This window comes from Crassostrea angulata, chromosome 7 (genome assembly GCF_025612915.1).
Source record: "Crassostrea angulata isolate pt1a10 chromosome 7, ASM2561291v2, whole genome shotgun sequence".
In the NCBI taxonomy this organism is placed as follows: Eukaryota; Metazoa; Mollusca; class Bivalvia; order Ostreida; family Ostreidae; genus Magallana; species Magallana angulata.
Window position 1 is genome coordinate 39,565,426 of NC_069117.1, and position 13,145 is coordinate 39,578,570.

The 13,145-nt window shown below is 34.7% G+C and overlaps 1 protein-coding gene across 1 annotated transcript; it reads left to right on the forward strand.

Annotated features, from left to right (window-relative positions):
- The first annotated feature begins 10,178 nt into the window (after positions 1–10,178).
- On the forward strand, positions 10,179–11,047 carry LOC128156369 (uncharacterized). Its single transcript, XM_052818474.1, has 2 exons — positions 10,179–10,323; positions 10,734–11,047. Exons 1-2 carry the CDS (start codon positions 10,200–10,202, stop codon positions 11,018–11,020), a joined length of 411 nt encoding a protein of 136 aa, XP_052674434.1. The 5' UTR covers positions 10,179–10,199; the 3' UTR covers positions 11,021–11,047.
- The last annotated feature ends 2,098 nt before the right edge of the window (positions 11,048–13,145 follow it).

Here is a 13,145-nt window from a genome sequence, read left to right on the forward strand (position 1 = left end):
GATATTTTGTGAACAGTTATAGAAGCAAATATGTTTATCTTACAGTTATGTATCTAATAAATGTAATGATTTTATCATGTGTTACGTAATTAGGGGTTTTTAGGGGCCAAAAGTCCAGAATTTTGATCACCCATATCTCAGAAAGGAAAAATATTTTGAAATAAAGTATAGAAGTAAAGATGCTCAAAATGATGTACTTAATAATATCCAATTTTCAAATTTTCGTTAAATGGCCCCTATAAGGAGTTATGGGATCGGCCCCTAAAACGTTCTTTCCTATATATCTCAAGAACGGTAACAAATTTCTAAACACTTGTTGAACAAAATGTGTTGAGATTTAAATGACCTTTTATTTGATAACAAGAAAAAGGGGCTGGCCCCTCAAATAAGGGGACAAAAGGGCTCTAAAGTCTTTCATCTGTAGCCCTTTACTGAGTGATATTTTGTGAACAGTTATAGAAGCAAATATGTTTATCTTACAATTATTTATCCAAGCAATGTAATGATTTTATCGCCTGTTACGTAATTAGGGGTTTTTAGGGGCCAAAAGTCCAGAATTTTGATCACCCATATCTCAAAAAGGAAAAATATTTTGAAATAAAGTATAGAAGTAAAGATGCTCAAAATGATGTACTAAATAATATGCAATTTTCAAAATTTCGTTAAATGGCCCCTATAAGGAGTTATGGGATCAGCCCCTAAAACGTTCTTTCCTATATTTCTCAAGAACGGTAACAAATTTCTAAACACTTGTTGAACAAAATGTGTTGAGATTTAAATGACCTTTTATTTGATAACAAGAAAAAGGGGCTGGCCCCTCAAATTAGGGGACAAAAGGGCTCTAAAGTCTTTCATCTGTAGCCCTTTACTGAGTGATATTTTGTGAACAGTTATAGAAGCAAATATGTTTATCTTACAATTATGTATCCAAGCAATGTAATGATTTTATCGCCTGTTAGGTAATTAGGGGTTTTTAGGGGCCAAAAGTCCAGAATTTTGATCACCCATATCTCAGAAAGGAAAAATATTTTGAAATAAAGTATAGAAGTAAAGATGCTCAAAATGATGTACTAAATAATATGCAATTTTCAAAATTTCGTTAAATGGCCCCTATAAGGAGTTATGGGATCAGCCCCTAAAACGTTCTTTCCTATATATCTCAAGAACGGTAACAAATTTCTAAACACTTGTTGAACAAAATGTGTTGAGATTTAAATGACCTTTTATTTGATATCAAGAAAAAGGGGCTGGCCCCTCAAATTAGGGGACCAAAGGGCTTTAAAGTCTTTCATCTGTAGCTCTTTACTGAGTGATATTTTGTGAACAGTTATAGAAGCAAATATGTTTATCTTACAATTATGTATCCAAGCAATGTAATGATTTTATCGCCTGTTACGTAATTAGGGGTTGTTAGGGGCCAAAAGTCCAGAATTTTGATCACCCATATCTCAGAAAGGAAAAATATTTTGAAATAAAGTATAGAAGTAAAGATGCTCAAAATGATGTACTTAATAATATGCAATTTTCAAATTTTCGTTAAATGGCCCCTATAAGGAGTTATGGGATCGGCCCCTAAAACGTTCTTTCCTATATTTCTCAAGAACGGTAACAAATTTTTAAACACTTGTTGAACAAAATGTGTTGAAATTTAAATGACCTTTTATTTGATATCAAGAAAAAGGGGCTGGCCCCTCAAATTAAGGGACAAAAGGGCTCTAAAGTCTTTTATCTGTAGCCCTTTACTGAGTGATATTTTGTGAACAGTTATAGAAGCAAATATGTTTATCTTACAGTTATTTATCCAAGCAATGTAATGATTTTATCGTGTGTTACGTAATTAGGGGTTTTTAGGGGCCAAAAGTCCAGAATTTTGATCACCCATATCTCAAAAAGGAAAAATAATATGATGTACTAAATAATATGCAATTTTCAAAATTTCGTTAAATGACCCCTATAAGGAGTTAAGGGATCGGCCCCTAAAACGTTCTTTCCTATATATCTCAAGAACGGTAACAAATCTCTTAACACTTGTTGAACAAAATGTGTTGAAATTTAAATGACCTTTATTTGATATCAAGAAAAAGGGGCTGGCCCCTCAAATTAGGGGACCAAAGGGCTCTTAAGTCTTTCATCTGTAGCTCTTTACTGAGGGATATTTTGTGAAAGGCTATAGAAGCAAATATGTTTATCTTACAATTATGTATCCAAGCAATGTAATGTCATGTAATGAGGGTTTTTTAGGGGTCAAAAGTCCAAAATTTTGATCACCCATATCTCAGAAAGAAAAAATATTTGAAATGCAGTATAGAAGAAAAGATGCTAAAAATGACGTACTTAACAACATGCAATCTTCAAAATTTGGTTCAGCGGCTCCAATAAGGAGATAAGGGACCGGCCCCTTAAACTTTTTCTTCTAAGATATCTCAAGAACAGTGACGAATTCTAAACACTTGTTGAACAAAGCTCTTACACCTGTAACAAAATAGTATCTGGCCCCCTAGAATGTAGACCCTGTTTTTTTTATTCTAAATCATGTTTAGCTGTTAAATAGCAAAATCAAGATAGAACAAATTCTAAAATCAGACGGAAGACCTCCTCGTTGCTCGCAACGAGATCGTGTCTAGTTATTTTTTTTTTTCTTCTAGACGCCAACTTTGATCCTTAATATCTCGCTCGTTTGTTCACCGATTGTTTTGAAATTTTCAGGACTGATAACATGCCGCGTGATGTTGTCGTTGCATATTTTAGTTGAGGAAAATCCCCATTCGGTTTTGAGTTATTCCCCTTTTAGTAAAATTTAACGACTTCTTTTGTCCAGGGGGGTTTAGCTATAACGATGGCTGGCAGAGTCTCAAAGATGGGCTGGTTTGGAAGCTAATACATTGAATTTGTGCGAGATATATTTTATTTATTATTTAAATGCAAACAAAAGGAGTGGTATAGATGTTGAAACAAAGGCAAGAAAAAAAATCAAGAAAATTCGCGTATTTTCCGTGTTAGTTTCCTACCTGATAAAAATTTGTTATAACATGTATTTTAAAAGATCTTGGTCTTACCAAGACCTTTCATTCGGTATACAGAAAAAGGGGCTGGCCCCTATAATTAAGGAGTTAGATGTGTCAAAAGTTTCTTGTCAACAACTTGTAAAGGAATAAAAATTTCTAATGCATTATTGAAGCAAAGTTGTAAAGAAATTAATTTTGAATCCTTCCGTGGTATTCAATTTAATGTTTTCGTAATTTATAGCCAGTATTTGCAGAAACAATTGTTGTCAGTTCGGTCCATTTTTGTGGGGGTGCGCACGTTTAGGAGGTTATGAAAGGGCTTTTTGTAATGCACTAACTGATACATGCAGCGCGCAAAAATAATTCTACATAAAATTCCCAAATGTTTTTATTCATATGTACATATTCATTTCATAAAGATGAACGTCTTTGACCTTATTTTTGTTGTTTGTTTCATAACTGTGCCCCTTTCTATATTTAGATGCATTACGAGACTCAGGTAACCGATCGATAGAAGAGTCGCTAGCTGTATTCAGGCCGTCGCCTTGACGACAGTGCATATGCTTGTAGAGCTGGACGTACACATGTTTAACGCCCCACTGTGTTACTGTAACAGAGACATTTTGAATTGTTTCAGTACTGGGAGATGTGTTAATTAAATGGTTCGAATGCATGGTAATTAAACTCAACTTTTCTACAGTACGCATACACGGCCGTCATATAAAGCACAATGTGTATTACTGACATGACAAATGTACGCTGGCAATTTAAACGAACGCGGGATTGCTCCCGATAGAACATTTCTTTTAAAGCAAAACAAAATACTGATTTCCGATGGATATAATATTATCATCGTGGAGATGATTTTAAAAAGTGAACTTAATATTCGTATACGATAATATTTGAATCCAAAGCCGCTATTTTTAAGTAACGGTTATTAGGGATACATGTATTAATTATGACTTGCCCCGCGTTTCACGTTTTTTACTTGCAATGCATCTACAAACGAAAATACCAAACAACCTTCGGCAGCAATTTATAAATAATTTATTACATACTAGTACACAATATTAAAGAGATAATTAAATAAATTGTGCTTTATAATTGTACTCGCTATCTTCCGTGGAAATAATGGCATGGAAAAAATGTTGTTCAATGTTCATCAAAAACGATGTAGCCTTAGCAATCGAAAATAATTAACAAACTGTATATTGATAGATTGACACATTAACAAACATTCAGACCCGCAATGTATTTTTTGCAAATTCTATAAAATGTAGACTCAATAAGTTAATTTTTCCGTTTGGGGTATTTTGAATCACATGTGTACGCTATGTGTACATGTACATATAGATTAATAGCCATATAGATAAACACTTTCAGTGTTGAATTTTTAAAAGATATTTTGTACATGCAAAGCAATCCAATGCAAGGGCTATTAAATTCGAACAATGTACATACGATAGGGATCGAACTGATACTGGTTCTGCTTGTTCTACAAACAGCGAATGAAATGCGAAGTATTAGGGTGTTATTTTTTAAACAAATAAGTATTGCTCTCTTAAAACCTTGCATTACTAAACAAAGTATTTCATCGGAAGCATTATTAGTTACCTTAGCTGCATATATGTAGCTCTCCTTCTGGAAAAATTGAGTACCATCCGAAATTTTTCATAGCAATAGCTTTCCAAAAAGCTTGCCTGACTACCCAAATTTATTCAATGGAAGCATGCATGTATCAATTAGACTATCTTATAAGAAATGAAATTTAATTTTCGCTGCGGATCATAAATTATTAAACTGAACGTGCAGAGTTTAGAAGCAATTTCAATCTTTTTCTTCGATCGAGTGCATGTACCTGTATATCACTGGAAATTAAATCATTTCATTATTTTAAATCATTTTAGGAATGTACATGTATCGAATAATCTCAAACAGCCAAATTGAAAATTGAATTTGTTATATATTAGATGCAAAATCAAAGACATTTTGTTATTTCTAACCATATAGGAAAGGATATTCAAACACGTACATGTAGCATCGTTATTTGAAAGTGTGTGTGTGTGGGGGGGGGGGGGTTAGGTGGGCAGCTTCATCAAAAAAAAATCTTGACAAGGAATTTAAAAAATGGGGAATTTTGAAAATCCTAATCCGTAGGTGGGAGGGGGTATTTACATTTTAACTTCAATTTAATTCAATTAGAATTACTTTATTTTTTGGTTCCATTTATTACATGCTCCGACAAAAGTGAAAGATCCATGATATCTCTATTTATTATATGACCAGTTAAGAAAATAGAGTGGGTAAGACCATCTACACATCATGTGCTCTGGCCTAACTTGGACTCGCCCACTAATCGGCGAGCCAAAATTATGAATGAGACGTATTATGGCGCGAAGTCTTTCTTTACCATTCACGCAACAGCTGAGATCTCAGATAGATCCATCGGCATAGATCCACTGGGAGGGTGTCAACTAATAACTACATATATTATACTTTGGATAGAATGTTTTAGAAGAAATCTATCGAATTAACATACACACTTAATTGACTAGCAATTGTTAGATGTACATTTACATTTGTACACGCGAGTGAAACCCTTTTCCAGATGAATGAAATCGCCCAATTGATCGAAAATCGGGTCACACGTACCCCACTTCGGCGAATTACTTGTACGTAGCCCCTCCAGTAAATATTCCAATTATATGAATTTATATTTGTTTTAATTAATCCAAACTGATGATTCTTTGTTAATGATGATAATCCAACACCAACTATTACTTACATTGTACTACTTAGACAATGTGTATCATCTTGCGATGACACCTCCCTCTTTTTTTTTTTGACCTTTCAAATATGGCAATCTATTTTTAAATCAGGATTACACACGTGCAATGTGAAATGCCCTTTTAATTGAACACTCTTGCTCATTGTGCTTATTACATCCCATATAACGTTTTCATCAATTATGAATATAAATGTTGACACATTAAAGATGCATCCTCAGGCAATTATTAATTCAAGCTTGTGGGTCCCCCCCCTCCCCCCACTTTTTCTCACAGCAACTAATTTTTTTAAAATTTGCTTATAAAAAATTGAATTATCAAGGATGTAAAAAATTTATATAAAAATAAGGAAATTAGGATTGAAATTGGGAGTTTCTTTTTTTTTTTTTTGCTTGTCAAGATTTTTTGGATGAGTCTGCCCCCCCCCCTCCCCACACTTTCAAAAAGGATGCTACGTGCCTGCATAAAGATAACAACATTCAAGGGCCTTCCGTCATTTTCAAGCCATGATAAACATGATAAAAAGGACTCTCAAAATAAGAAAATAGACGCAAAGTAAACTGCATTCATGGCATATGTTCACATTGTATGATGTGTCTCAAAATTCCTATTTTGGACTCGTCCACTATAACTACGAAAAAATTAATGAATGAGACATCCTGATTCTGGCGCGGAGTCTTGTAAATGAAATTTCCATTGATCTGAATGGATTTTTCCGTGAGGGTCGGGGTACTAGGTATAAAAACAAATTTAATCGTTCAAAGTTTTGAATTGTTAACAACGATATATCAGATCGAATGTTTTAGAGCGATTTATAAATCCAAAATACAGTCATTTTTAATCTGTTGACGCGTGAGCATATGTATTAAGTAGGCGGGCATCCCTACACCCTATTAATTGAAGACAAATGAAATCGCGTCCAGCAGAACTCCCTGGCATTTTAGTGTTTGTTATTATAAATTTATGATTTTGTTTGTTAATAACAATTCAACATCAATTATTAATTAACAATGTACACTCTAGTACGCTTATACACAGTTTTGTTGCGATGACCCCCCCCCCCTTCCCGGACATTATACCTATTTTTAAATCAGGATTACACACGTGCTTGCATGTGCAGAAGACAATCTGGAACTTAACTGATAACTATATCATCTCTTTGGAGATTTATTTCTCCGTAAGCAAATACGTGTAGTAACTGATACATGCAATTGTGAAAACCATAGAGGAATGCATAATCTGCGCATAATAACTAACTGCTTGATGCAATATTTCTTTTTTCCAACATGTTTTAAGTCAATGATAATATGAAAATATATGCTTGACTTCATATCGGAAATTACTCATTTTCTTTATTCCCCTTTTCAATAAACAAAACAAACCAACAGACCAAATTGATCCAGATAAATAAATTATCAAAAATAAACCTAAAAAACAAACTACACTTTCATCCTTCACCCACAATATTGCCTTTTCGATATTTGTCATCGTGGTAGATCCGTGTAACAATCTATTAAGTAGGTGCTTGCACGACATAGAACCGGCCCTTGCTGATCAACGTTTTCATTAACACATATAAAGGAAAAAAAATATTTAGATTTTTTCTTGGATTTATTTTGATGTAAATAAAAAAGAGAAGAAATTAGTTCTATAATATATATGCGATGTAAATCTTTTTTCCACGCAATATTTCGTATAAAACAACGAAGAGTAGTATCTTGAAACTTCATTCAAAATTTGATTAGACCTTTAAATTGTAAAATGCTAACATTGAAAATTGTGCCCGATTTCTTTTTTTTTAAGATAAAACTTTATTTAAAAAACTGATTCTTTGAGACAAAATAAATAAACATAATCAGTTTGATATTCTATAAGTGCAGTTCTGTAGCTCTTAGTCTGAAAAAGAATCGGATGGACGACCTAGGACCCAGATCGTCCATCCAAATTTCTTGAATATTGCCATTTCTTTCGTACGCGGACGCATGTTGGCCGAATACTCACCAAGACTAAATGGTTCGTATTTTAAGTTTTAACTGCGTTTAAAGGTAATATTGGAATTCCGATAATTTTGAAAATGATTAATTAAATAAAAATGGTTAAAATTACCGTCAAATTACCGGCATCGGCCTTCCCCATGCGCGAATCAAGAAGAGTAGGGCGAGGGTTCCAGACCCCACCCCAACCCCCGCAAAATTTCTTTCCATTACATGTACAATATAAAATTACAAAAATATGCCTCGGACATCCCCAGGCAAACTCAAATAACCGTCAGACACTCAACCCCCACCCCAGGAAAATTTTTCTTATCTGCGCATGCCCCCTCCCCCCCCTCAAAAAACAAAATTATTCTTCAGAACCCCCTGTAAAATTTCCAGGATCTCCGCATACATTCTAAAAGATTCATTGGCCCTTGCTTTCGATAAAAAATGCGAGTAAAATGTTTGGTCTTTTTACGTTCATACCGGGCATACCCACTGTGTGATTATAATCGTCGTCCATATTCTGTGTATATTGAGTCAATTATGATGATTCGATAAGTTTCTCAAAATAAAATGCACATGCAAAAAAACAACATGCGGCGAATCAAACTTCAGACAACTTTTAAAGATCTGTATTTGCTTATATACATGTACTTTGTTTCTTTTACACAGTGTTTATACATCTAATATTGCACCATGGTCAGGTATCAATTTTTATATTACGTCACAAGTATGACGCAGCTACGACGGAAGACCTAATCGTTGCTTGCAACGAGCTCGTCTCTAGTTGAAAAGTATACTTGCTCACTCCCCCCCCCCCCCCCCAGCGGATTAGGATTTCCAGGATTTTGGAATGTAACATTTTTATTTTTTCTTTGCTTGTCAAGATTTTTTATGAGTCTGCCCCCCCCCCCCCAACTTTCAAAAATGATGCTACGTGCCTGCTTCTAAGGAAATGATTATTAACAAGTGCAGGATCATAACACATCTATCCTTCAAGAACACACATCTTCCTAGGAAGCGCCATTTGGTATAGGTTGTTTATTTCTCTGGGTATATATCACATGCGCGGATCTAGAGGGGGGGTCGGGGGGTCCCGACCCCCCCTGGAAAATGAAAATTTATTAAATTTACATAGTAAAATTATCGCGAAAATATGCCTCGGACCCCCCCCCCCCCCGGCAAACAATTATCCTTCGGACCCCCCCCCCCTGGAAAAATTTTCTGGATCCGCGCATGTATCAAACCTAAAATAAAAATTGCAAGACGTTCATAGTCAAAATTTACATGAACCTTTTAGACACACTCATTTTTGGAAACAGCACCATATACGAAATGTTACCTATGAAATGGATAATTTATCCAGCAAAATGTTTTATTCAAGTTGGGGATTATATTATTTTTTCTTGTTGTAATGAATTGGATTGAATTTTATTATAGACATATATGAATGTATAGATGTTTGAAGTACTGATTTAAAAGAAAACTTCATATTCAAGAAAAGTATGAGGTTTAAGTCATAAAGTCTGTAACATATTTGTTAAAAGTACTTGTATTAAAACACAACAAAGTGCTTGATTTAGAAAAAGGTATATACGGTATAAAAAGCTTTAAGGTAGCGAATGTTGCAGCAAAAAAATTTTTTTGGTCCTCATCAACAATTTTATTTTTTTTCTGCAATATTGCTACTTTGTCATCGCTCACAAATCCACAAAACAGCATTTGACTCATATCTCTTTGAATTTTTTGCATACCATCGTTTGTGGGGAAAACTACAAGTAATTAAAAGCATTATGTCAAAAAAATTTGATAAGGTTTTGACAAAGGTTTACTTTGTCCGTTTATGATTTAGTCTGTTGTTCATACGCAGTTGATGTGAATGTATCATCTTATTACTATTTTTAAAAAATGTAAGATTCATGATATGTAGATTTCATTGTGCACATCAGAAATAGAACCATTTTAACAAGAGCATGGACTTTGGGTAGCTGTGTCAAACAGCAATGTGACGTAAGCCTTAGATTTCATAGTCAGCCACTCAGCCGTGGCTCTCTGAAATCAACAAGATTTGCCTGGCTTATGAGATAAAACTATGCAATCGGTGCAGTTTCGCTTGAAACTTTGTCATTTTTAACTTGTTTATTGACGCAAGAATTAGATAGCTACGCCCTACACTGAAAGTCCAAGGTCTTGTTAAAATGGTTCTATATCTCTAGCTGTTAAGTATTTCTATAAAACAATCATCATGATGACATTTCATTTGTAACTTTGCCTCTTCCATGTTACGGTTAAATAAATTGGTGACATATTATTCATTGCAAATGGGCAAGTACATTAAATGTTTGAAGAGCATATGATGGTAATGGTGTATGATAATGGTTGTGACATTTGGCTATGACAACTAGGGCGAGTATAAATGTACATAATGCATGTTCTTATTTTTACAGTCTAACTTTACTTCACAGAATATAAGAGCCGTAAGAACAGACATCATGTATCTACAATGTACGGTGGTCTATTTCTTGGTTTGTGTGGTGGCATTTTCTGGCGCTGGTAAGATTTTTTTTAAACATTAAGAACCCAAAAAAAAGCACATTTTCATAGTGCAATAAAAGTTTTTTACAGATATATTCTTGCTTTGGAATTCGAAACCAATTAAGTCTCAAAAGAGAACAATATCACCCGGCATCTGATATTAAAATAATCAACTTTGATCAGTAAATGCACTTGAGAATACAAAAAATTATAAAACTAGTAAATTGTCATTTAATGTTTGCCATTATTTGTCATACCCACAAATCATTTTAAGAGTACTCCATTTTTCCCCGAAAGATATTTCATTCAGACTGGTTTTTTTTTGGTATCAAATCCCATAATTCTTTTTAAAGAATATGATTCTACCAAATTCAACACGAATTGTGATGAAATATTCATTAATTTTTATCATTGTATCGTCATGGTAGAGATTCTAATTCGTGGGACGGAGACCGCTAGAGTTGGATCACAGGCCCGTCTCCAGTGCATAGCAAGAGACTACGATAACCAACCACGAAAGATAAGTTGGTTCCACAACGGGCGCCTCGTTCTGAAATCTAGCAGAAACACCATCACGGAGCTATTCAATGAAAATAAAAACGGCTACACTTTGAGCGAGCTTCAGATTCCCGAGGTACGAAAAGGGGATGCCGGGAGATACGTGTGTAAAACGGACAAGAAGCACCAAGCTAGTCTTTATCTTACTGTTAACTGACACATAAGCAATACACAATGATATCTGGTTATTGGTGGGTGGTTTTTTTTATCTTACAAATGTATTTTGAATAAACTTTGTGGCATAATAAAACCCTATACATGTAAGTTTGTAATTTCATTGAGAACTAAATTGTTTTAATGATATTCCCTTGATTTATATAGAATACGATGAATTATTTAACATATCTCCATTATTTTATAAAGTTTACACGATTATTTTGACGTATTGTGACTTGTCATATGAAAAAAATACCAGTTCTAAAACAACATAATTTTTTCCTAGGTCAGACAATAACTAATCCTGCCATATATAAGCATCAACCAATAATGTAATTCACTGAAGATTATAAATAATGGCTCGATAAATGTACAAACAGCTGTCCATAAGTGCAATTACAACAATTGGTTATAACACGTTCAGCTGTTCCAATTGTAGTTGTCCATTACTACATATTGACCTACATAACAGACGAGGGAGGATTTGTTTGCTCTGAAAATCTGATTTCTTGACTCTCAATTATTTGGTGCGAAAGGCGAATAGAGCCAGATTAAAAAGTTATCTCGTAATTATGAGAAAAGATATCTCGTAATTATGAAAAAAGATATCTCGTCATTACGAGAAAAGATATATCGTTATAAGGAAAAAGCAACCTCTGGTAGTGTAGATTCAAGTTTGATCAAATCATGATCCCAGGGGGTAGGGTGGGACCACATTGGAAGGTCGAATTTTTTACAGAAGAAAAACTTTGTAATTTATTCTAAAAAAAATCAAATGATATAATATATCGTATGGTATTACATTTACTTATATGCAAGCATTTTGACATATTGTTGATTCTTAATTGTTGTGACGTGGGCCCTCTGGGCAATTATTGGGCTCCACAAGAGGTTAAAAGTTTGATGTAGTTTTACATATTATATAAATAGTTGTTTAAGATCGTTTTGAGAACTGCAATGCTCAATATTTGAAATGAAATCATCTTGATACAAAAGGGGCTAAGTGTTTTACATATGAATATCTCGAGAAATATTTGAAAATCTTTTAATTCAGGATCTCTTCTACTACATTGTCCAGATTTTTTGCATATGACCCAATAACGCTGATTTTATGATAGCTTTTGTTGCTCGGGTGAGCGATGTGGTACATGGGCCTCTTGTTATTGATGTGTTAGAAAATCCATCATATATTGCTTTAAGGATTACCGAGTCCTTTTAAGGCCCTGTCACACCAAGCTGCGTTCCCCCGGGGTGTTCACGGCGTTGTAAAATTCATCGAATCGCCGTAGGATCGAGAGGAAAATTCAGAAAAAATGTACAATTAAAAGTATCCGCCGAGCGCTCATGACGTGCTAGGAGTTTTTACCGCGCGTCAAAGGCGTGCTCTGTGCGCTGACTGCGCTCACAAGACGTTCTTTACTTCTTGGTAGGTTAATATTGATTTGTACAATTGTATGGGAAACAAACAAGAATTTACAACTAGTAAATAATTATTAAAAAATTGTTTTGATTTTATGAAAAGGTACATTGTAATTGAAACATAGTTACTTCTAAACAATTTGTGAAGGACTAGGATTAAATTCTTAGTAGCCAGGTCCTCAAAAAAGATCCGTTATTAGTTGTTAGAAAACAGAGAAAAAAGACATCAGAACCAAATGGCATGAATTCCATCTACGTCCATTGATAGGTCTTGGAATATTAGCAAATGCTACTTTTTACATAGTCATCTACATCCATTTTGATAACTTTTACATCGCTTGCTATTGTACAACAGCCATTTTTCGAGTTTTCGTGGTCTCGATGACAACGCAGTAGAAACGCCGTGGGAGCGCGGTATAAACGCAGAAGAAACGTCACGAGAGCGCGATGAACGCAGCAACAGCTCTTTGGGGTCGCTGTGTGAACGCTGTGTGAACGCAGCCAAATGGAAAACAACTTGTTCAAACGCTGTGGATGCGCAGTGAGAGCGCAACAGAGACGCGGTGAGATCCCAAAGGACTCCGTGAGGTCTCCGTGCAAGCGCAATTGACTTATCACTGCGTCTACACTGCGATTAGCTGCGTTCCTTGAGCGCGCCGACGGAGCTCTCGTGGCGCTGTTGGAGATCTTACGGCGTTGTCACAGCG

Coding starts and splice junctions, on each gene's coding strand:
- LOC128156369 (XM_052818474.1), top strand. CDS start 10,200: ATGTTCTTATTTTTACAGTCTAACTTTACTTCACAGAATATAAGAGCC. Junction 10,324..10,733: donor GGTGGCATTTTCTGGCGCTG/GTAAGATTTTTT, acceptor TCGTCATGGTAG/AGATTCTAATTCGTGGGACG.